This window comes from Acomys russatus, chromosome 20, assembly GCF_903995435.1.
Source record: "Acomys russatus chromosome 20, mAcoRus1.1, whole genome shotgun sequence".
NCBI lineage: Eukaryota > Metazoa > Chordata > Mammalia > Rodentia > Muridae > Acomys > Acomys russatus.
In genome coordinates, this window is record NC_067156.1 from 24219130 (window position 1) to 24242186 (window position 23057).

The 23057-nt window shown below is 52.3% G+C and overlaps 3 protein-coding genes across 4 annotated transcripts in view; all 3 read right to left on the reverse strand.

Annotated features, from left to right (window-relative positions):
• Slc23a1 (solute carrier family 23 member 1) overlaps positions 1-3137 on the reverse strand; it is a 14236-nt gene extending 11099 nt beyond the window's left edge. Inside the window, exons 1-2 of one of the 2 annotated variants that reach the window (XM_051163789.1) lie at positions 3006-3137; positions 426-487 (exon numbers count right to left, since the gene is read on the reverse strand). In XM_051163789.1, the coding sequence (XP_051019746.1) occupies positions 426-487; positions 3006-3114 (171 nt within the window). In that variant the 5' untranslated portion in view covers positions 3115-3137. The remainder of the gene's footprint in view (positions 1-425; positions 488-3005) is intronic. The other variant, XM_051163790.1, reaches the window with a different exon arrangement.
• Positions 3138-13740: 10603 nt separating this feature from the next.
• Positions 13741-15826, reverse strand: Mzb1 (marginal zone B and B1 cell specific protein). Its single transcript, XM_051163803.1, has 4 exons — positions 15509-15826; positions 14583-14707; positions 14153-14263; positions 13741-14060 (listed from the first exon to the last, which is right to left on the reverse strand). The coding sequence occupies exons 1-4, from the start codon at positions 15707-15709 to the stop codon at positions 13904-13906; spliced, it is 594 nt and encodes a 197-aa protein (XP_051019760.1). The 5' UTR covers positions 15710-15826; the 3' UTR covers positions 13741-13903.
• A 2780-nt stretch (positions 15827-18606) lies between these two features.
• Positions 18607-22237, reverse strand: Prob1 (proline rich basic protein 1). The gene has a single exon (XM_051163782.1). It carries the CDS (start codon positions 21868-21870, stop codon positions 18817-18819), a length of 3054 nt encoding a protein of 1017 aa, XP_051019739.1. The 5' UTR covers positions 21871-22237; the 3' UTR covers positions 18607-18816.
• Between the last annotated feature and the right edge of the window lie 820 nt (positions 22238-23057).

Genomic DNA, 23057 nt, shown 5'->3' on the forward strand with positions numbered 1-23057 from the left:
GCCACCACCACCCAACCCCCCACCCCCCGCTCCCCAGCTGGTGGCCCTTCCCACGACCCACACCCCGTTTCAGGAAAGCCATGTGCTGACTTCTAGAGGCCTTAGTCCTTGGGCTTCCTAGTGAGGCCTCTACGTCAGAAGACTGGGGAGGGATCAGCCTAGGCAGCTATAGTCTAAGCCCTGTCCTGTACCATCCTGCCCCTACAGACCCCTCAGCCCAAGTCACCCAGCCCCCAAACCCAAGGCTCTGTCACCCCTCCCTCCAGCCCATTCCCCCAAGCACCACCTGCAGCTCAGGGCTGTCCTTTTTTGTCAAGTACACTAGCAATTTTGTCTCTGCCCGCCCAGAAAGGCCAGCAAGGCCCAGCCCCGCCACCCTCCCCGCCCACCATGCCCCTTGCCCAGCTCCCCTTGTCCCCCAGCACCTGCACTGGGCTCTCGGGGTCCTCCTGAGCTCTCATCTCTGAGACGCAGGTTTGAGAAACTTCTGAGGAGAAAAGCGGAGGGTTTTACCAAGGCCGAGGAGGACTTTACTCCACACATCAGACATTGTTCGAAGTCAATTTGTAACCAGGTCCATAGCTCCAGATTGCGAAAGGGAGACCCGGGCGGAGTAAGGTATTAACCCTGGCTGCAGTGGTAAAGGCCACCCAAGCAAGGGATACATTTACTCTCTGGGTATCTATCCTACCCGCATCCACACCTGGCATGAGGCCTGTTCTTGTTTCCCTAGGCAGGGCCAGAGTCTACAGGGTGCAGAGGGGACAGTCCGAGGATGACATGCAAGGACAGGGAGGTGATGTGACTCATCACCCTCCTCATGAAGCCCTCCACACTTATTAATAGAAGTTAATCTTATCATCATCACTGACACGATTGAATGCCAATATCTGTATTTGTATATGCGCTGTCACATGTACCCTTTGGGGCTGCCTGTTTGTTAACTCTTCCGCTCCTGGAAGAAAAAGGGTTAGTAGTGATATGACCAAGCCCAGACAGAAAGTGAGGCTTTGGAACGCCAATGTTAAATTCAGGTACCCCTCCCTGCCACTCTTCTTGGCATGTACAGATAGGCCCCTGCCGGCTAGTGCTGTGTCTGGATGAGGATTCCTCACACACGGTAGCCAGGATCAAACTAACCAGTTTGTGGGACCCTGTGAAAATGAGAAGGGAGCCGGGCGTGGTAGCACACACCTTTAATCCCAGCACTCGGGAGGCAGAGGCAGGTGGATTGCTTTGAGTTCAAGACCAGCCTAGTCTACAAGAGTCCAGGACAGCCAGGGCTACACAGAGAAACCCTGTCTTGAAAAACAAAAAGAAAGAAAGAAAGAAAGAAAGAAAGAAAGAAAGAAAGAAAGAAAGAAAGAAAGAAAATGAGAAGAGTGCCCTTTGTGCAAAAGTATTAAGAATTCTGTTGGGGGGCTGGAGAGATGGCTCAGAGGTTAAGAGCACTGACTGCTCTTCCAGAGGTCCTGAGTTCAATTCCCAGCAACCACATGGTGGCTCACACCCATCTATAATGTGATCTGATGCCCTCTTCTGGCCTGCACATGTACATGCAAGCCGAGCACTGTGTATATAATAGTAAATAAATAAATCTTTAAAAAAATAAAGAATTCTGTTGGGTCTAGTGGCTAATGTTTGTAATCCCTGAACTCAGGAGGCTGAGGTAGGCAGATGACAGTGAGTTCAAGGGCCAGCCTGGCCTACATAGTAAGTTCCATCTCGGCCAGCCTGGACTATACACTAAAAAATAATACCTAACGTAGCAAAGCCCTGGCTGAAAAGCAGCAGGAAAGGGCTAGTTTGATGGTTCGTCAGACATAGACCACTAGGCCCCGTGGCCTGAGTCTGACCTCTCTGGGACCACAGGAAAAGCGTTGACTTCCATACACTGTCTTCTGACCTCCACATGTACCCCTTTGGCACAAACACCCAAACACAAAAATACACACTCACACATACAAACTGATGGGGGCTGGCAAGATGACTCAGCAGGAAAAGGCACTTGCTGCCCAGCGCAATGACCTGAGTTCAGTCCTCTCACCAGGACCTGTGTGCCGAAAGAGAATCGATTCTCACAAGTTCTCTCCCCCCCCCCCACTCTCATACATACTCTCTCTCTCTCTTTCTCTCTCTCTCTCTCAAGCACACACACTAAATATAATTTTTTTGAAACAGGGTTTCTCTATGTAGCCCTGGCTGTCCTGGACTCACTTTGTAAACCAGGCTGTCCTCAAACTCACAATGATCCACCTGCCTCTGCCTCCCTGAGTGCTGGGATGACAGGCATGCATTATCATGCCTGGCTAATGTATTAATTTTTTTAAATAACAGAAAAGCTGGATATGATGACACACATACCTGCAATCCCAGAACAATGGAAGTGCAGGCAAGAGGATGGATAGGGGATTCAAGACCAGCCTCCAACATCCTTGGCTGCATAAGACCCTGTCTTGGTAGCTCATGTCTTTAAAACCCAGCAACACTCAGGAGGTAGAGGCAGAGGCAAGCAAATCTCTGTGATTTTGAGGCCAGCACGGTCTACAAAGTAAGTTCCAGGCCAAGCTACACAGCAAGACTCCCAGATAATAAAATAGAAAAGAAAACAACAAAAACAACAACAAAAAAAAAAAACTCACCCGTGCCAGGAGTGGTGGCGCACGCCTTTAATCCCAGCACCCAGGAGGCAGAAGCAGGCAGATCGCTATGAGTTTGAGGTCAGCCTGGTCTACAAAGCGAGTCTAGGACAGCCAAGGCTACACAGAGAGACCCTGTCTCAAAAAAACCAAAAGAAAAAAAAAGGGCATAGGAACTTTCTGAGCAGCTCACGGGGTGTTCACTCTGGGCCTCTCTGCGCCCCCTTTTCCTCTCTGGTTTAGGCTAGATGTGACAGCCATCAGAGACTTTCACAAGGACCAAGGTGCCCATCCAGCTAGCGAGAGCTGGGCCTGGTACCTGCTCCTTGTTCTGGTTACCGTAGTCCCAGCCACCCCAGACACTACCTTTACTTCTGAGTTGCTGTGCCCATGGCCAGGCTGGGATACAGGGGCACAGACCAGGCCAAGGGCGGCCCACGGGCAGCACGGCTCTCCAGCTGGGCAGTAGCTTCATGGCTGTCTTGAGCGCAGTTCCTTTTCCAGCTCCCTTTTCCTCTCTCTCGCCTGGTTCCTGCTCAAGGCTCTCAAAGTGGTCTGACCTGTTGGGCCTTCTGCAACTCCTCCCAGCTCTCTGCAGGAGGCAGAAAAGGAGCCCCTACCCCCACTAAACCTCACCAGGAGGTGTGCCTTATAAGGCTTGAAAATATGTCCCCATGCAAGGGCCACAAATCTAGCCCTTCCACAGTTATGCCTTTAAAACACAGTTAGGTAGTGTGACCTAAAAGGCTTTCGAGGATGGACCCCTCCCTCCTGGTCAGCTTTGGACCCCACCTCCTGTTTCTCTGGCAACAATCGGAAGATAAAGATCTGCTTTGTCACTGCTCTTTAAGCCTACACTCCTCAAAAGAATAGAAGACCTCTGGCCTGGGGTGGAGCCAACATTCTGATCTGAAGATTAGAACATTACCTATTGTTTCTTCTCCTAAGAGTTAGTCCAGGCCTGGCAGGCATGGTGACACACCCTTTCTCCCAGCAGTGGTCATAGATCTCTGAGTTCTAGGACACCCTGGCTACATAATGAGACCCTTGGTGGACAATTTAACTATACCTAGAATTATCTAAAACTCAAGTGGCTAGGTATACCTGTAAAGGATTTTTTTTTTTTTTTCATCATTTGAAGTAGGAAGACCCACTTTTATTCCGGGTCTTCTGGGGTGGAAAGATGCACCTTTAATCTGGAAGAAGTCAGCTTGCCCTCTTTGCCTGCTTGCTTTCACTCTCCCTGGCAAGTCCATACCTTCACTAGTGTTAGAGCCAGTCTTTGGGATTCTGGAAGACCAGCTGAGACATCAGCCTCATGGACTGAACAGCTACTGGATTCTTGGCCCTTTCTTTTGGTAGACAGCCTTTGTTGGACTAGCTGGACCACAGCCTGTAAACCATTCTAATTGCTGGTATATAGGTGGTCCCACTGGCCTGCTCCCAGGGGCCTAGCAGCAGCTTACATCATCACCTGCTGCCACGAGGTGTGCCAGGTGTGTGCTATGGATAAAAGAATCCCCAGCCACGCCAGACCCCTCTCTCTCTCTCTCTCTCTCTCTCTCTCTCTCTCTCTCTCTCTCTCTCTGTCTCCCATTCCTTCTATCTCCCTGCCTGTCCGCCTCAATATCTTTCCCTGCTCTGAGATGGCTTTCACTGTCCCCTCCCACGATAAACTTCTTACACCAGATCTGTTGCAGGGGTATACCTTGGCACAGGTCCACCAACTGTACTTGCTCACAATGTTTATCCTATCACTAATATGCCCTTCCTAGATAGATGATAAGTAAAAAGTGCTGTCCCTCTAGCGAACCCTGACTAATACAGCCTGCGTGTTGATTTGAAAGAGAATGGCCATGGCGGGGCGTGGGGGCGCACGCCTTTAAGCCCAGCACTCAGGAGGCAGAGGTAGGCAGATTGCCATGAGTTCGAGGCCAGCCTGGTCTACAGAGTGAGTCCAGGACAGCCAAGACTACACAGAGAAACCCTGTTTCAAAAACCCCAAAAAGAAAAAGAAAAGAGAAAGAGACTAGCCACCATAGGCACAGACGTTTGAAGGCTTAGTGACCAGGAAATATAACTGTTTGGAAAGGATTAGGAGGTGTGGCCTTGTTGGAGGAGGTGTCAGTGGGGGTGGGCTTTGAGATTTCCCAAACCATTCCCGATGTCTCTTTCTCTCTCTGGTGGTTTGAATATGAATGGTGGTCTATAGGCTCATATATTTGAATGCTTAGTCACCAGGCTAAAGAAGTGTGGCCTTGTTGGAGACGTGCCAGTGACGGTGGACTTTGAGTTTTTCATAAGCCCAGGCCAGGCCTAGTGTCCACTCTCTCTGCCTTCCTGCTACAGATCAGCTACTGCTCCAGCACCATGCCTGGCTGTCGCCCGCCATGATGAGCATGGGCTCACCCTCTGACACTGTAAGCAAGGCCCCGATTAAGTGCTTTCTTTTACAAGACTTGCCTTAAATAAGTAAATAAATTAATAAAAAGAGTTGGCTTGGTCAGGATGTCACTCCACAGCAATAGAACATTAAGGTGTCCTGTCTCAAAGAAAACAGAAAAAAAGGTAGTTTGGGAGGTGGGACTGGGTTTGACCCATTGGAGCCACATGGTAGAAAGAGGAAGCTGATTCCAGCAAGTCCTCCTGAAATGTCCACAGGAGTGCATGTGAGGATACACACATGCAGGTGAGCATCTGCGCACATGCATGCACATGCACGCGCGCGCGCACACACACACACACACACACACAGACACACACACACACACACACACACCGAAAAGGTGCAAGTTAATCCAGCTGGGCTGTCAATCACCTGGCCAAGAACCTACCCTGCCCTTGCCCCCCACGAAGGCTGACTCACCCTTTCATGAAACAATGTCCTTCCCAGAAGTCAACTTCCTTGGTGCGACCACTCACAGAGCCTCAGTCATAGACCTCGCCTACTTTTGTGAGTCCTAGCTCAGAAAAAATTATAAGATACTTCCCCCATGCCCCTCCCCTCCCCAAACCTGCTTTCCCAGACATTCTAGGAAAGGCTAATTACCTAAATGCCTCAGGTGGACTAAAGCTCTGAGCAGGAAGGTTGACCTCAGTGATAAGGCCTGCAAAAGCCTCTGATAAGGTGACCCACACACCAAAACCAAACCCACTGGCATCTACCGCCTCCAGACCCCAGGGCAGCTGGCCTGCAGATGCTCTCTACATCCCCAAGGTCATCCCTTGGCCATCCTACAAAAGCCTAAGATACGACACACCAGATGCACAGTCTCACTTATGACACTTGAGTTGTTCTGATTTGAAAAACAAAACAAAAACAAAAACAACCAGTTCTGCTTCAAGTGCCTGCCTGCGTTTATCTGTGTTGCTTTGATCAATCCCTAACTCTCTTTCCCTTTGCAAATGCTGGCATGCCTCCATTGGTCACCCTCTATTTTTATTATTGTCATCTTGGTACAGAATTACAAGATTACAGTGTATTTGTAGGAGATCATGCTGGATGCCCAAACCTACCGCTGCGTCGTGGTGGGTATGCGAGCAGCAGATGCCTTGGTGGTCTCCTTTCCACATGCCTCCTAGTTCCCTGGAAGCCTTCACCCCTGCAGCACTGGCCTGATCTCTATGTCCTGGTCTCCTGGAACTGCAAATGCCAGGAGCAGGGCAGGGAATCCTCTTCTGTAGAGACTTCTCTGCTTTTTTGGACCCTGACTTAAAAGGTGTGGCACTCTCTCCCACAGTTGCTGAGATGTACCGCTTGCTTGTTTGCCTTCTTTCTCTCAAACGCTGGGTTTCTCTGTGTAGCCTTGGCTGTCCTGGACTTGCTTTGTCCGGGCTGGCCTCGAACTCACAGCAATCCGCCTGCCTCTGCCTCCCGAGTGGAGTGCTGGGATTAAAGGCATGCGCCACCACGCCTGGCCCAGCAGCCCCTCTTTTATGATGTGTGCTGGTGCTAAAGTAAGCTTTTGCCTTCTGCTCTACAGATTTCTCTTCTCCCATGTTACTGTTCCACAGAAGCCAAAAAAGCTTCTTCCTTTCCTAAGCTCACCTCAGAGTATTTGTGCTTTTAACACAAAGTTCTTTTCCCAAGCCTCTACTGTGCTATATGTCTACCGCCTTTTCCTACAATGTGTACATGTCTAACAATTTATGTTTCAGCGCAGATTACAGTGGTGATGCTTAATGTATCTCCCTTTATGAACCTAAAAGGATTCTTGTCAGCTACAGAAAATCCACCTCTCAGGTCAAATGGAGTCCAGATAAGTACTGTCAACCCACAGCCTAAGTTTCTCACCTGTCTCCTATCTGTAAGGGTGGGGTTCCTCCCCATTTCTCTGGCTTTGGAACTCCCTTAACTATTGCTACGTTCTTACACCCAACACCTACTGATTGCTGAGTCTCCTCTTCTGGGTGATATAGACGCTTCCTGTCATTCTTACCAACCTACATCCAAACCCTTCCTCTAGGACTTTATCCCTTGGGTGACATCTCCCTCTACCAGCGCAGTTCATTACACACACACACACACACACACACACACACACACACACACACACACCAGTTTGAAACCCTAGCGCTAGGTAACCATGTCTGCTCTCGGGCCATGCCCTTGGTCTCTGACCAGCACTGACAAGCTGCTGGAAACAGTTGTTCCAATCTCATCAAATTAAACCTTGCTCAGGGGACACCCTGACAGGTCACACTGACTTCTACTCTCCCCAAGGGGAACAGCCCATTCGCTGCTTCTCCAGGCTCCTCCGGGATGCCTTCTGAGAATTTCAAATCCCTGCGCCCATGTTAAGGGCTTCTAAGCTTACATGCCTCTGCAACCAAACTTGGACAGATCCGAAACTAAACTGTTTTAATTATTGTCAGCAATCGGATAAAATGGAAGGAAGTTCCCTGTGTCCAAAACTTTTCTTTGCTCTCCCATGTTCGAGCCTTTCCTCAGGTAAAATGGAAGGAAATATGGGTATCCAGACATTTTCTTTGCTCTCCCAAAATTTTTACAAATTGTCAGCATTGTCTCAAGCCTTTTCTCTTTGCTTTCCCAAGAGCCTAACCTGCTAACTTTGTCTTCTGCATATATATATATATATGTTCCAGTGTCCTGCCAGACCGCCTACATCTGGGACATCGTCAAAGCAGCTACCCACAAGTGTTCCTGTCCAACCTCAGAAATTTTGCCAGCTGGATCTGCATTGCCCTTCCCAGCTGCAGACGTTCTCAGACCCTGGACAGCCAATGCAACAGCCTGTTCTTCTGGCCAACATTTCAGCCATTTAAACCCCCTACGGCCGCCCTACTGTCAGCAGGAAGTAGTTAAGACACTTTGTCCCTTATCCATTACAAAAGGCTGAAATGCTGTGCTCTAGGACCACGACAAACTGCTTCAGGTTCCCCCAGCACTCCTCCGTCCTTATCTGCTGCAGGACATGGCTGACACTGCCTGCTCTTCACCTTAAACTTTCAGGGCAAGGTAGCCAGGGTGGTGCACGCAGAGGCAGGTGGATTGAAGAGTTCGAGGCCAGCCTTGTCTACAAAGCGAGTCCAAGATAGCCAAGGCTACACAGAGAAACCCTGTCTCAAAAAACCAAAAAGAAAAAAACAAAACCAAGACTAAGAACCACGCAGAAACCCCTGGTTTCCCTGGTGACATCAGACAGGATCTCCCCCAGCCCAGGCCCTCATGGCAGTTACCTGCTCACACCCACAGTTGACACTCCTAAGGGTTGGGCCAGCAACCTGGGTGCTGGCTTTCTGGTTTCCTAGATTTCTCTCTAGGGTGAGGGCCAGGCAACAAAGCAGCAAGGTGTAGCTCCTAGAACAAGTGATGGTCAGAGGCTAGGCCTCAGACACTGTGGAAAGCACATCCCAGGTGCGTCCCCGCCCCCAGGAGCTGAGAGCCGCTCAGCAATTACGTAAACGTTCTTTACAATACTATGCTATTGTAAAGGTTACAGTAATCTCATGCAAACAGACGTCTCATCAGCTGGATGGTCCACGGGGCAGCTAATGTTCCACTAGGGAATTTTCTGGTTAGAATATTCTGGTGGCTTGCAAGCTTGCCTGGCATCCACCGTGATGTACTTCATCTGTGGCAGGCAGGGGGATGGCACTGCTGAAGGTCCCAGAAGGCCCTTGAGCACTCCTGCCAGTGCCTAGTGCTGACAGGAGGGCACGTGTGAGCTCAGCATTGGTGCTGGACACCCAAAGCCAGAGTTACACAGTGGCCAGCCCCTATCTCCCCTTCCCAATTGGTATCTGCACAGAGGCGCGAGCTGCCCAACTGAGGAGCATGGCAGTTTGGTCCTCAAGTCACCTCCAAATTTCCAGTTTTTTGTATTGTTCAGTGGGCATTATTTTTGTGCCATCGGGGTTCACCTCTTAGAGCTGTTCATTAGCCTATCAATGCTGTTTTTAGTTGTTTAGCATACCAAAGCCTGCTAGGACTTAGCTCACATCCCACCTTGTGGTTGGCTCCTCTCTTGCAGGAACTACATTATTCCAAGTCAGACAAAATGGTTTCACCTATGTTCCTAACAGACATATTCAGTGGTAGGCAGACGGATTGGTGGTGGGGACGGAGGGCGGGTATGACTAGGTAATAAAGATGGTGAACTTCCAAAATGATCGTCCTCCTGACCTAAGACAAAATCTGGCAGTTTAAAACCGAGGCCCTGTGGGTGGTTTCTCTTGTGAGCATGTCTCCTGCTGATGACCTGGCTCAACAAGTCGGAAGCTGGATCAGGACAAACAGTTGTGGGTCAATCAACCATCCTGTCTTTCCCTGTCTTTTTCTCTATGTGCCTGGTGTGTGTGTGTGTGTGTGTGTGTGTGTGTGTGTGTGTGTGTGTGTGTGTGTGTGTGTGTTTTCCTACCTCAATAACTGCCTTTCTTCCACTGCTTCTGCCTGCTGCTTCCCCCAGGGCTCCAGATTTCTCTGACACTACTTGTTACATTCTGGATCCCCCCCCCCCACCCCGTAGGCTCCGATCTTTCCCAAACCTACTTTATTTGAGGTTCTGTAATGCTCATACCTCCCTTCCAACCCACCTACCCTAGATAGGAGAGAAAAAGAGGTTAATGGGAACAGGAGAAGTAGACCTTTTTGGACTCAGTTCCTGGGAGCGATTCCTCTGGTGTAGTCGGCAGGATTTCAGCAGACCAGCAATTCCACCAAAGTTGCTGCTGGAACCTGGAACAGCAGCCGGAACCCGGAGTCCCAACTCAAAATGAAGTGATGAACAGCCAAACAATACCAAGACCCCAAAAGCCTCTCCCTCCTGTTTTGGGCTCTTATATATCTGTCTGCACTAAGATGTGTTTCAGCTGGCAAAAACTAAGCCCTCCCACAAGAGGAGGTTCATCTTCTAGTGGATAAACATCACCTGTTCTCTTACAATTCTGTTCCTCATCAAAACAAAAACATGTATACATCTATTACATATCCCACACTTGGGATCAAAACAAAAACATGTTCACGTCCACTACACACACACACACACACACACACACACACACACACACACACACACACATCCTGCCTTTTAATTCTTTAACTGACAGAAAAACCAAACCTGATTGAGATCCTTAGATGGGATGTAGGGTGTAGTGATGCATTTTAATAAAGATATATCTTGGCCCTCCAATAGGCTGAACTTTCGGCAACCTTCACAGAAAAGTTTAATAATACCCTTTAGGAGGCTGGAGAGATGGTTCAGCGGTTAAGAGCACTGGCTGCTCTTCTAGAAGTTCTGAGTTCGATTCCCAGCGCCCACATGGCAGCTCATAACTGTCTGTAACTCTTGTTCTAGGGTACTGGACACCCTCACACAGACATACATGCAGGCAAAGCACCAATGTACATAAAATACAAATAAATAAATTAAATATATATATTTTTAAGTAAGGTCATTTAAGACTATGTAGCTAACCTACTGTCCTACTATGAACTTGCTCAGCCTGCTTAAGTATTTTTGTTTGGTTGGTTTTGGTTTTTCAAGACAGAGTTTCGAGCCGGGCGTGGTGGCGCACGCCTTTAATCCCAGCACTCAGGAGGCAGAGGCAGGCGGATTGCTGTGAGTTCAAGGCCAGCCTGGTCTACAAAGCGAGTCCAGGACAGCCAAGGCTACATAGAGAAACCCTGTCTCGGAAAAAAAAAAAAAAAAAAAAAGACAGGGTTTCGCTGTGTAACAGAGCCCTGGTTGTCCTCTGTACACCAGGCTGGCCAGGAAATCACAGCAATCCACCTGCCTCTGCCTCCTGAGTGCTGGAATTAAAGGCATGCACCACCACGCCCAGCTTGCCTGCTTAAATTTAACCTGCCTTTCCTTTTTGTTTTGTTTTATTTTTTCAAGATAGGGTTTCTCTGTGTAGCCTTGCCTCTCCTGGACTTGCTTTGTAGAACAGGCTGGCTTTGAACTCACAGAGATCCGCCTGCCTCTCTTCCTGAGCACTGGGATTAAAGGTGTGCGCTACCACACCTGGCTAACCTGCCTTTCTTTAGGAGAGCACCGTAACCAACCCCACACAATGAGCTTTTACGACCCAAACCAAAGGATGCATAGCTTTAACTTCAAATTATGTTTTCTTCAATGCTCTCACCCAGAATAGTGTTGCATGTGTGTATGTATTTGTGGTGGTGATTAACTACTGAAAATGGCCAACAGGCTAAGAAACACCTGAAAACAATAAATTGATGTGGGTTGATGCCATCGGCTTGCAGCTTTATTTACTAGTCTGGGTCAGTTGGATGCAGTAAAGTGGCCTGTTCCCTCGTAAAACTGTTGCACATTTCTATAAAGAATCCCTCCTGGGCCGGGTGTGGTGGCACACGCCTTTAATCCCAGCACTCGGGAGGCAGAGTCAGGTGGATCGCTGTGAGTTCGAGGCCAGCCTGGTCTACAAAGTGAGTCCAGGATGGCCAAGGCTACACAGAGAAACCCTGTATCGAAAAACCAAAAAAAAAAAAAAAAAAAAAAAAGAATCCCTCCTGCCTAGCTCAGTGTAGTGGCACACACCTTTAATCCCAGCACTTGGGAAAGAGAGGCAATCCAGATCTCTGTGAGTTCCAGGCCAGCCTGGTCTACATAGGAAGTTCCAGGACAGCCAGGGCCACATAGTGAAACTTTATCTCAAAGTAAACGATAGTCAAGCCCTTTGTTAGGGACAGGTACAGTTTAAGCACAAACACACACACAACAGACAGATTACAACCAGGCCAGAAGCCAGACTATAGACAATCAAAAAATTCAGAGAGAGAAGTGAAGACTTTAAACTTGGACTTGATCTTGGTCAAATTAATTCAGGAGGAAGCTGCGGTGTTTTCATTCTGTTGGGACCAAACAAATGAGACTTATCCTAAGCACTGCCATTTTGTTTTCAGACTCCATTTTGATCGGAAGGTGAAGTTAAGTTCAAGCCCCCAGGCTCTGGGGGAGCTTTCCAGATGGCTAGCCAACTTCCCTTTTATTCTTCTTTTGCTTCCCCAAACATAAAGATTGTTCCTAACCATGAAAGAAGAAATGATTCTGATTGATAGAAAATTGTGACTATAACTTGGCCCAGATGTTTGTGGTTTTGGAGATTAAAAAGTCTGTACCAGTCTGGGTCGGGGTCTCAGTTCAGCTCCCGAGTCTGCGCTCTTGTCCCTGACTGGCCAGTTTCTGCTGCCTAATTCAAAGAAAGATCTTGCTTTGCTGGACTCCTGTGTCTGCTTGGATTGTTTTGGACCCTAACAATTCCTTAATGAATTGATCCACACAGTGGGGTACTGGGGACCAGTGCAGTTCCCGGGGCCTAGGAGTTCAGGCTTGCTTGAGACACCCCAATTCATCCAGCAGCAACATTGCTCCAACGTTCCAAGTCAGCCCAGCCTTCATTCAGTTTGTTACTTGTCAGATCCCAACAAAAGCCAGGACAAGGTTCACTCAGTGCCTGTGACTCCGCCCAGACTTCTCACCCTGCCCACCTAAACCTCTCCAGCCCAGGGGCAGGGCTTCCCTACCCCAACTTCTCATTCCTGTATAAACCTGCCATTTCAGCTTGATCTTCTGCTCTTCTCTTGGTTCTTTTGGTGTTCTGCTCTTGGCTCTTGGTGTCCTTTCTCATCACCATCACCACCCTCACCACCACCACCACCATCCCCACCACCACCATCCCCACCATCACCACCATCCCCACCACCATCACCACCACCACCATCACCACCACCACCACCACCATCCCCACCACCACCATCCCCACCATCACCACCATCACCACCACCATCACCACCACCATCACCACCACCACCATCACCATCCACCACATCACCCACCAATCACCACAACCACCCACCATCACACATCACCACCACCATCACCACCACCACCACCACCATCACCATCACCACCACCACCACCCCAGCTGCCCTGCCCCACCTCCTCTCTGAACTGCCCCATCCAGTTCAGATTCTTCCAGACACCTTTGGCTGTTCTCTCCCTCATAACTACAATAAAACTCTTCTCTATCCAGGCACAGTGGCACATGCCTGTAATCCTATCCCAGGCAGATCTCTGTGAGTTCAAGACCACACTGGTCTACAAGTGAATCCAGGACAGCCAAGGCTACACAGAGAGACCCTGTCTCAAAAATAAATAAATAAATCCCTTCTCCTCAACCATATGTAGGAGCAGCCATGTCCTCATTTTTATTCACTTCTTAGTTCTGAGCCTCTATTGTCTAAATGGGTACAGATAGTGAGAAGTGCCTGGGTGGCCACAAGGTGGCTGTCCTGCTTTCTCATCTCATGACTCTTAAAGACCTGCAGTGTTTGGCCCTGAGCATGCGACTGGATCCTTTCCTCACTTGCTCCCTTCTAGGTGGGTGGAGTGAGATGCCTTTGGCCCTGCTGGGAAGAACTTCAACAGAAACACAATTGTCTGCTCCCCTCCCCCTACTCCCAACCCCCAAACCCCTTCACAGAGAGGATTCAAGCTCAGTGAGCTTTATTTAAAAGTAGAAAGCGGGGCCCAGCCCAGTGCCCCAGAGAAGGGTGAAGGAAAAAGATTGACCGCAAGAGCCAGGCTTCCCAGACTCTCCTCAGCACCACTGAAGGGGCGGAAAGGAATGGGAGGGTCAAACACAAAGGCGCTTGCGTAATTGCAGCACTTTCGAGACTGAGGCAACAGGACAAATTCAAGGCCAGCCTGGGCTACGTGATGAGAGTCGGTCTCCAAAAATAAAAAGGTAGTGAAGATCCAGAGGTATGGCAGCTTGGACTAAAGCTCTTCTCTCGGGCCCTGGCTCTCCTGCGAACAGGACCCCTGCGCGCCCCCGCACAGCAGCGCCTCCAGAGTCTCATGGCCTTCGCGGTAGGCTTCGTAGATCTGGTCTTCTCCGAATTCTCCCAGGTAGTGGAAACACGACATGGAGAGCCTGAGGGAGCAACAGGCACCTTCAACTCTAACCTGCCCACAGGGAAGTTGGAGGGGGGGCGACACAAACTCCTCTCCCACAACCGTCATTACCTATTGGGCCAGGGACCCCCAGTAACCATCACACTGATGCTTGGCTCTGGCCCCTTGTTAAGTCCTGGGCCCATGAGCCGCTTCATCTGGTTCACTTCGTGCACTCCATAGCTGACGGCAGTGGGAAGCAAAGGGGACAGGGTCAATGGGGCCAGGCCGGGGAGGGACTTGCTCCTATTCTAAGTTAAGTATACTGGCCGGATGCTTGCTGAGCTAAGACACAGTTAAGTACAAGGCCCGGGATCTCACAGTGACCTTTCTGTGGCCATCTGTTTTCCCACGTTTTCCCAGCAGCAGCTCTTGCCCAGATTTCAGCCCAGCCTTCCCCCAGGCCAAAGCCTTCATGGACTGGGTATGAGGGAGGCCGGAGGTCTGTACCCACCCGCCCTTCCCCTTAAGGAAGGTGGCAGGGACTGGATTGGCAACTCACGACTGCCAGTTCTGAGAGCAGGTCCGGTCCAGGGCATCCGTGTATTCCGACTCCCTTAGCTCCCGCATTCCACTGGAGTCTGGAGCGTGAGATTTAGCCTCTGCTTTTGCCAGATGTTGTCCCATCTGGAATGAGGAGAGGTGCTGGGAGCCAGGACTTTGGGAGCGGTAGTCAGTTGGGGGAAGGAAAGGAGGACAGACACCCAAGTCTCTGGGGAGAATGAGGTGGCAAGGGAGCTGTTGAGACAGAAGCACCGGAAGCACCTGCGAGGCAGGCTGCAGGGGCCCCCCTCTAAGCCCCAAGGCTAGGCTGGGCCCTTTGGGCAGGACTTACTTTTCTGGGGCTAGGGGAGGAAATGCTGTGTGAAAGATCTGACCCTTCCTTCAGGGCACACTTTGCCCAGTTGCACATGCTATTTTTAAATCATGAGAACAAGGAAAGCCAATAATAATAACAGTAATAATAAACATATAAATAGAATAACCAGAGCCCCGTCTTTAATAACACATGTACTCACTCACCCTGCACACACACAGAAGCATGGCCACACAGGCATGCTTGAGAGGGGACAAGCATGGTGAGCTCACATAGATACACACGTATTCAACACGCGTAAAGTAAAGGCATCTCAGGGACCTGGGGAGGGTGCTGAGACAAAAAAAGGGGACAGACAGGGAGGAATATAAGAGAATGAGTGATTCCCTGGGGTGACAAGATAAGATGGAGGCATCTTAGATCGTCTGCCCTTTGGTGACCAGGCAAATGAGTAAACTGAGGCATGGCCACTAAAGTGAAGTGGAGGGGGAGTGTATAAAGTCCTGGAAAGATTGCTGCTTGGGGCTGAGGGCTGGGGATTAAAGGCCAATGGTAGAGTCTGGGGTAGATGGCGTGGTCTGAGCACAGGCGGAGGGACAGGCAGAGCTTACTTGGTAGGCCACAGCCCGGCAGGCATCGCAGCGCAGGTGAGCCGGCATATGAGATGAGTACTTCTCCTCATCATCCAGTGTTGGAGCTGTAGCTGAGAGTGAAGCCTTATCCCCAAGGCTCCCCAGGATAGCCTTGCACCCCAACAGAAGCAGCAGTGGCAGGGGCAGCTGCATGGCCTCTGAAGTTACCTTGTAGAGCATGGGCCGAGGTTGAGGTGCAGATGTGCATTTGAGTTATCTGTGGTTTAGACCAATAGGGAACTGACACCTCTCTGGATCTCCTCCCTTCCCCCAGGGCCCTGGAGATGCCACGCAGGCAGTTTCTACAGTGGGACCCTACCTCCAGCTGACTCAGCTCTATTTTACATATAGGGGATGAAGATACAAGGACAGGGGCTGGGGCTGAGTGAGGACACTTGGTGGCTGGTGGATATTACATACTGTGACCTGACCAAGTGGTAAGGCCTGTGCTGGGCAAGGTGGTTGGTTACAATCTTTTTTTTTTTTTTTTTTTTTTTTTGGTTTTCCAGACAGAGTTTCCCTGTGTAGCCTTGGCTGTCCTGGAATCACTTTGCAGACCAGGCTGGCCTTGAACTCACAGCAATCCACCTGCCTCTGCCTCCTGAGTGCTGGGACTAAAGGCGTGCGGCCACCATGCCTGGCGGTTACAGTCATCTTTTATTCTACTACAGTGGATGTGAAAGCTCAGAGAAAAGAGACAAACCCTCCAGCTAGAGAAGCTGTGTTGAGAGTGGTCCCCAGTGCCCACTGGTCACTCAGCCACCAGGAGGAATGTGGCCATGGGTGTGGTTGCTGGCCTAGGGCTCTCACTGTAGTGAAACCGGGGAAACCACAGTGTATGCCACATGGTCTCTTTACTACAACCCTAGGGTCCCCTTCACCCAGGCTAGAGCCAGGCATGGAGGAGGGCTTTGTGTGTGTGCATGTGGCAGGGGGTGGGGGTGGGGGAGTGCTTAAGAGGCTGCAAGCTGAAGACAGCGCAGTGGTTAAGAACTTCGCTTCTTTTGCTAAGGACCTGGGTTCAGTTCCCATCACTCATATGGTGGGTCACAACCATCTCTTCACTCCAGTTCTAGGGGATTCACCACCCTCATCTGGCCTTCGTGGGTCTCGGGTATACACAGGATGCACACACATACATGCAGGCAAACACTCATAAAGTAAAAATAAACATTTTTAAGTGTTATTTATTGATTGGGCTTTTTGAGATAGCACTGGGCTGTCCTGGAACTTGCTCTGTAAACCAGGCCGGCCTTGAACTCAAAGAGATCCATCTGTCCCTGCCTCCCAAGTGCTGAGAATAAAGGTGCATGTACCACCATGCCAGGCAAAAGCGGGTTTTCGTTTTGCTTTATTTTGTTTTGTTTTAAAAGGGTGGCAGCAGGAAATTCGGACCATACACTAGCTGTTATTTCAGCCACCATGGCTCTCCATGGCCAGCTAGCTATGTATTGCACACCAGGATGAGATGATGCACTCTAGGGGTGGCCCCAGTCCCTGGTCCCTCCATGCCACAGGGACCAGTGTCTCTGGGAGACATGTTGAGGTTGTATTGACTCGGTATTTTAGCCAATTTCCAGTCTAGGGGAAGGCTGAGAGAGACTCCAACACCAGAAAGGCTGAACACCGGAAAGCTATCAAACGCCAACCCTGACACTGCCTCTAGTGGGAACTGCCCTTCCCCAAACACTTCATGTCAAAGACCCCTACAGCAAAGCCCAGTCATTTTAGCCTCAATACGGCCCAGAGATCACCTTCCACCTCACAGAGATTATCCTCTGGCCCTCAGTTTACCCTTGGCTCAGGACACAGGTCTTCCCTATGCTGTGAGGAGCTGAGAGGGACAGTCCCTCTGTGGGCACTGTTTCCTGTGCTCCTGGAAGGACACAGACAATGGAACTGGCTAAGGTGTCAGGGCCCCTTGGCCTTCTCCATATAGAAACATCCTTCCTCTTGTCCACCGTCCAGTCACCAAGAGCACATCCCTGTGACAACCCGCCCAATTTCCTTTCTTCCTGTCATCCTGGTGATTCTAATGTCCACCTGGGTGGGGACAGCTTCAACAGGGGCTAGCTCAGCTCCAAGGGTCTCCAGAAAACAGACAGTGGGGCTTGAAGGAGGATCTGAGCTCCCTGCTGTGCACTGTTGGCTGGTGGTCACACCATTTTGTTTGTTTCGAGACAGGGTTTCTGTCTAAAAGCCCTCGCTGTCCTGGAACTCACTCTGTGGACCAGGCTGGCCTTGAACTCACAGAGATCTGCATGCCTCTGCCGAGATTGAAGATACGTGCCACCACCATCCGGCTATCACAGCTGTTTTATAAAGTTCATCCACTTGGTTAAACAATTATAATTCCCCATACTAAAGTAACTTGTTTTGCTAGATTCTTGTCCTCCCTGCCCTGTCAATCTCCAGCAATGGGCAGCCAAGAGAAACGACTACTGATCACTTGACATTCTTTAATTCACCATTTGTCCCTAGTCACCCTTAGCAACAGAAGGGCCAAAGAATGATTTCACCGCCTTTCCTGATTTCCTAGACTCTTCCGCAGGCTTTTCTGCCAAAGGGCTGCTTGTCCCCTTGGCTGTCTTTGCAGGGACCACAGCGATCCTGGGCCACCTCACCCAGTCCTCTCACCCCCAGCTCCTGGGCTGACTCTCCACACCTCATACAACTTCCATGCTTCCCCTCCACCTGCTAGCCTCATAGCTCCCCTCTTAGCCCCACGCTAGCCTGGGCCCGAACTGCGTTCTCCCATAGGCTCCCAGGACAAAGCTCAAATCCAGATTTGATGGCTGCTGCCCATCCTTTCCACCTCAGCAGCACCCACTGCCCTGTTCCCACTCAACTGGGCCCAGGGTTAGGGAGATACAGACAGTTCACCACAGGCAGCCCTCGGCCCCTGCTGCCTCCACACCTGCTATTCTGGGAACCCCCAACACCTCTTAGGCTGGCTTCTCACTTTGACATACTTGCCTTGCTTGCCTGCACACACACATCTACACAAACACACCACACCATGGGAAGGTTTGGGAAAGGGACACACGTTTTTGTTGGGGGATGGGGGATAGGGGTGGGGGGTGGGGAGCCAGCCAGCCATTTGCTAACGATGCTCTAGCAATATCAGCCCAGAGAGCAGGTTTATTCTCTTAAAGTCACCTCTGGTCTGGTGACTGGCTGGAACTGGCCAAAGAATTGATGGGAGAAAAAGTTAAGAGACAGGAAACTGGAACTTCCAAAGCCTTCTAGGGAAGGAACCCAACTCTATGGGGATTGGCACTGAAGCTTCACAAAGGAAACACGGAACCCTTGCTGGACTGGATGGGACCCGAACTGGAGGGCGGGGCACAGAAAAACATCGGTGGAGCCGGACTAGGGGTCCCGCTCAAGGGCATGTAGTACATCCCCTCCAGGGGCCCAGCTTCAGAGGCCCAGGGTAGCTGGAGACTACCAAGGGCCGGCAGGTTTGGGGACAGCGGGGACAGTGAGGAGCCAGGGATAGGCCCATAGGCGGGCGGGTAGAGGCCCGGCCCTACGCCCAGCGGGGCATAGGCCTGGCGGGCGGGCCGAGAGGGAGAGGGCGAGGGTGGCAGCAGCACTTCCACGTACTGCCCGCTCTCGGGGTCGAAGAGTACCCTCAGCCTCGGCTGCCTCGGCGCCTCCACAAAGTAGTAGCGACCGCTCTCCGGGTCTACGAGGACCTTCCCAGGGGGCGCGGGTCCCGGAGGTCTCCGCATCCCCAGGGAAGATGCAGGAGGGAGCCGGTCGGTGGGAGGCGCAGAGGCAGCTCTCGGGAAGGGTGCGGCGGTCCTGGCCGCCGTCGCCTGAGGATCCGGTGGGAGGGGCGCCTGGACGGCAGTTGCAGGAGCCACGAGCGGCGTCTCCAATTCCGGTGCTGACCCAAGGCTCGAGTTCGGACATGTCTGCGGGGAGCCGGGACGAGGTGGTCCGGTCCCTACTGGTCGTAAAGGGCAACACTGGATCGCGGTGCGAGTGCCTCCTAAGGGGCTGGTTCGACCCTCGCGGTCCAGGACCAGGCACTGGGCCTCAGCATCCGGGTTTTCTCCCTCAGGACTGCGACCTTGGACACCCAGGGTTTTCTCCTGCCGCCGGCCCAAGGCTAGAGCACCAGGCAAGCGGATCTCACTGCGTGCGAAAGGCTTCGCGGTGCTGTTCTCCGCCCTCCGCCTCGGGACGCCACTGGACTGGGGAGCCTCCTTAGGGGTTGCATGGAGTGAAGGCTCTGGAACCTCGTAGGGATGAGGTACTACCGGCAGAAAGTCCTTGAGAAAAATGGAAGTGTAATGAGCCGGAGCGGGAGACTCCAGCGCTGGGAGCTCGTGAGATTTGGATGCATCGCCCTCCTCCCCGCAAGTGTCAGCGGGAGGCGCGGGAAGCCCGGAGCCGGGGAGTCCTGCCGGGAAGCTTGGAGCATAAGTGGTCTTAACCATCTTGCGCACGTCTCTCGGCCGCGGAATGGTCACGCGCGGACGCCCAGAAGCCGCTTCTCCCGAGCTCAAAGTTTCTGGGCTCACGTCGTCGTCCAGGATGTTTGTGAGATGTTTTGGGGCCGGTTCCGATGTATCTACATCTGGAGACCGCTGACCCCCTCTGAAGGCAATATCCGCATTCTCCAGTGTGAGCAGGCACTGCTGCGCCTCTGTGAGTTCTGGCGTCCCAGGTGCTGATGGTGTAGGCGGTTCCAACTCCTGAGTTAGGCCATTCATAGCTTTCTGACGAAATACCGTGGGTGAGCTCTGCACAATAGGACCCCGTGTCTCTCGGGGCGATGGGCTACGCGTTTCTTTAGGATGGCGCGACTCCCATGGGATCAAGGCTGGCAGAAACGGGTCCCTACTCAGCCCTACTGCATCTCCGCCTATCGAATAAGGGACCTTCCACAGAGGAGCCTCGGGACAAGGGTTCTCAACTCTACGGACACCTTGAGTCCATTGGGAACGAGGCGAAGGGGAAGGGCTCCTTCTGCTGCCGTCTTCCTCGACGGCTGCATTCCGATTTTCCCACGCACAGGATGCTCCAGGGAAGGATGGGCTACTCATTCTCCAAACAGTCCTATGAGGTTCTGAGCGGTTCTCGGGAGATGGACAGCGAGGACCCCGCACAGCCCCGTTTGGAGCCTGCTGCGAAGGAGATGGGCTCCTCGGCCTCACAATCTTACTGGGAACCACCCGGGAACCTCTAGTATGGAAAGGGGGACTCCGTGCCCTCGGTACGGTTCGGTCTGTAGTCTCACGGGGCAACTGGGTCTTGGGTTCCTGTTTGTGAGCCTGCTGAATTTTCTCTTCTGATTGCAGAAAGATGCTGGAACTAACTGGACCCAGAGGCTCGGTCCCGGGCTCCGGCTTGTCGCGCCGAATCGCTCGTTCTCGGAGGCTAGGCCAAGGCCGCGGGGCTCTGGTAGAGACAGAACTATCGTGTGCGCGGGGTGGCCGAGACTTAACCTCTTGCAGGACCGCCCGTGTGCTGTGTGCGGGTTCCTGAGGGTTCGTGCGTTCCTCCTTCCCGGTAGACCTACAAGTGACGTTGCTGGGGGCCGGGACCGCAGAACCCAGTTTTCTGGCCAGCGCCGTCTGCACGAGGCCCGCCGCGGCCTGCAAGCGGCTCAGAGATTCGTCCAGGGAGCCGGTGCGCAGGAGCAGTCGGGGACGCGGCGCGCGACTGTCTTGCGAGGGACTCCGAGGCCGCGGACGCAGCTCGATCTGACGCTTTGGCACTGTCCGGGGTCTAACGGGCGGGGTGCGCTCCTCCAGTGCCACCTCCACACACTCGTACTGGCCTGAGACAGCAGGACTCGGCCCGCGGGGCGGCAGCTCCAGGTACGTGGCCCAGCGAGAGCCCCCGTCGGGGGTCTGCGGCTGCGGCGACACAGGGGCAGGAGATGCTGGCCCAGGCAGCAAGGGACTGCTGAAGGCAGGCGCCATCCGCTGTTGCTCCTCCAGATCCTCCTCATCGGAGCGGCTAAACAGAGGCCCCGCGCCGAAGATGACTTCCATCTCCCCCGACGGCAGCATGCGCAGCTGGGGTCGGGGTAGCTGCGGGCCGGAGCCCGGGCCTCGCGGGAAACCCGAGCCGGAGCACTGCTGCTGGCGGCTATTCTGGGCGCTGACGGACAGGACAGGCTGCGCGCCCGCCCCCCGCCCAGGGGCCACCCAGAGCCAAGTCCCCGGGCCTTCTGTGTCCGGCCTAACGTCCGGGGGCATCGGGGAACCCGGAGCTGTGTGGTAGGAGCCGGACGAACTGGATGAGTCCTGACGCCGCGTAGGGGCAGGCAGCCGCCTTGAGAGCCCAGGAAGGGCTGGCCGGGCGAGCGCAGTCAGCATGGTGAGCAGGACACCTAGCACTACCACTCGTCCTTTGCCTGGGCCAGTGGCGCCCGCACTGTCCCCGCCCCGCCTGGATGCCGCGGGGTCAAAGCGTCTTAAAGCGCCAGCGTCCACCCCTGAGCTAGCGGCTTTGGCAGCAGAGACCTAAGCTGTGGGCCCTATGGGGTGAAGCCCCTATGCCTAACTTTTTTCCAGCATAGGCGCAACGCGGGGGCGGGGCTCCAGACTTAGGGCGGCAAGCCTAGCGAGGAACCAGCAGCTAGGCCCAACTCTACCTATCACAGGTGAGAAAACTGCCCTTGCAAGGGGCTTACCTGAAATGCAGTTTAGGGTTCGAGATCTTGAATATGCCACATCCTCAGGCCCCAACATGGCAAGGAACCCCCCCCCCCCATGACTTCTTTCACACCTCCACACCACTTTTGACAGGTAGGGAGAACCAGAGGGTTCTCCTGAGGTAGGTACTGGTAGACTCACCGTTTAGGCCCACGGGGAAGAGCGGCCTGGAGCAAGCTGCCTAGCACCGAGAGCAAACCTGGGCAACAAATCAACCTTTGTAGGGTTCCCTCTGAAGCGTCAGGCCCACAAGGCCCTATTCCTTCCCTGGTAGGGAGGCAGTGGCCAGCTGTCATCGTCTTAGGGCACTTGTCCTTAACTTCTGGCTTGAAGGCCCTGCTATGACTCAGGCCCCAGGGGCCCTGATGTGAGAACTGGCCCCTCCTTTGCACTCGCCCTCACAGTGACCCAGCACAGGCTAGACTGAACCCTAGTCTTGTGGATCTTGTGCTCCCCATGGTCACCTAGGGTGCAGTGATGGCTTCTGAACGGACTTAGCCTTTTATCCTGTCAAGACCTGCAACTTGGACAACTTGGACAGGCTGCCCTTTTGCATTTCCCGCTTTTGTCACTTCCCTCCTCTTTGTGGTTTTGTTGTTGCTTTCCTGAAGTGTAAGAAGGTGCAGGTGTGACCTGATTTTGTTTCCTAAGACAGGGTTTCTCTGTCCTGGAACTGTCCTTTGCTATCCTGAACTCTCTTTGTAGATCAGGCTGGCCTTGAACTCACTGAGATCTACCTGCCTCTGCCTCCTGAGTGCTGGGATTAGAGGTGTCCACTACCACACCCGGCTTGCAGGTGTGATTTGTGTAGATAGTATACACATCTTCTTATTACCTGATGGCTTCTG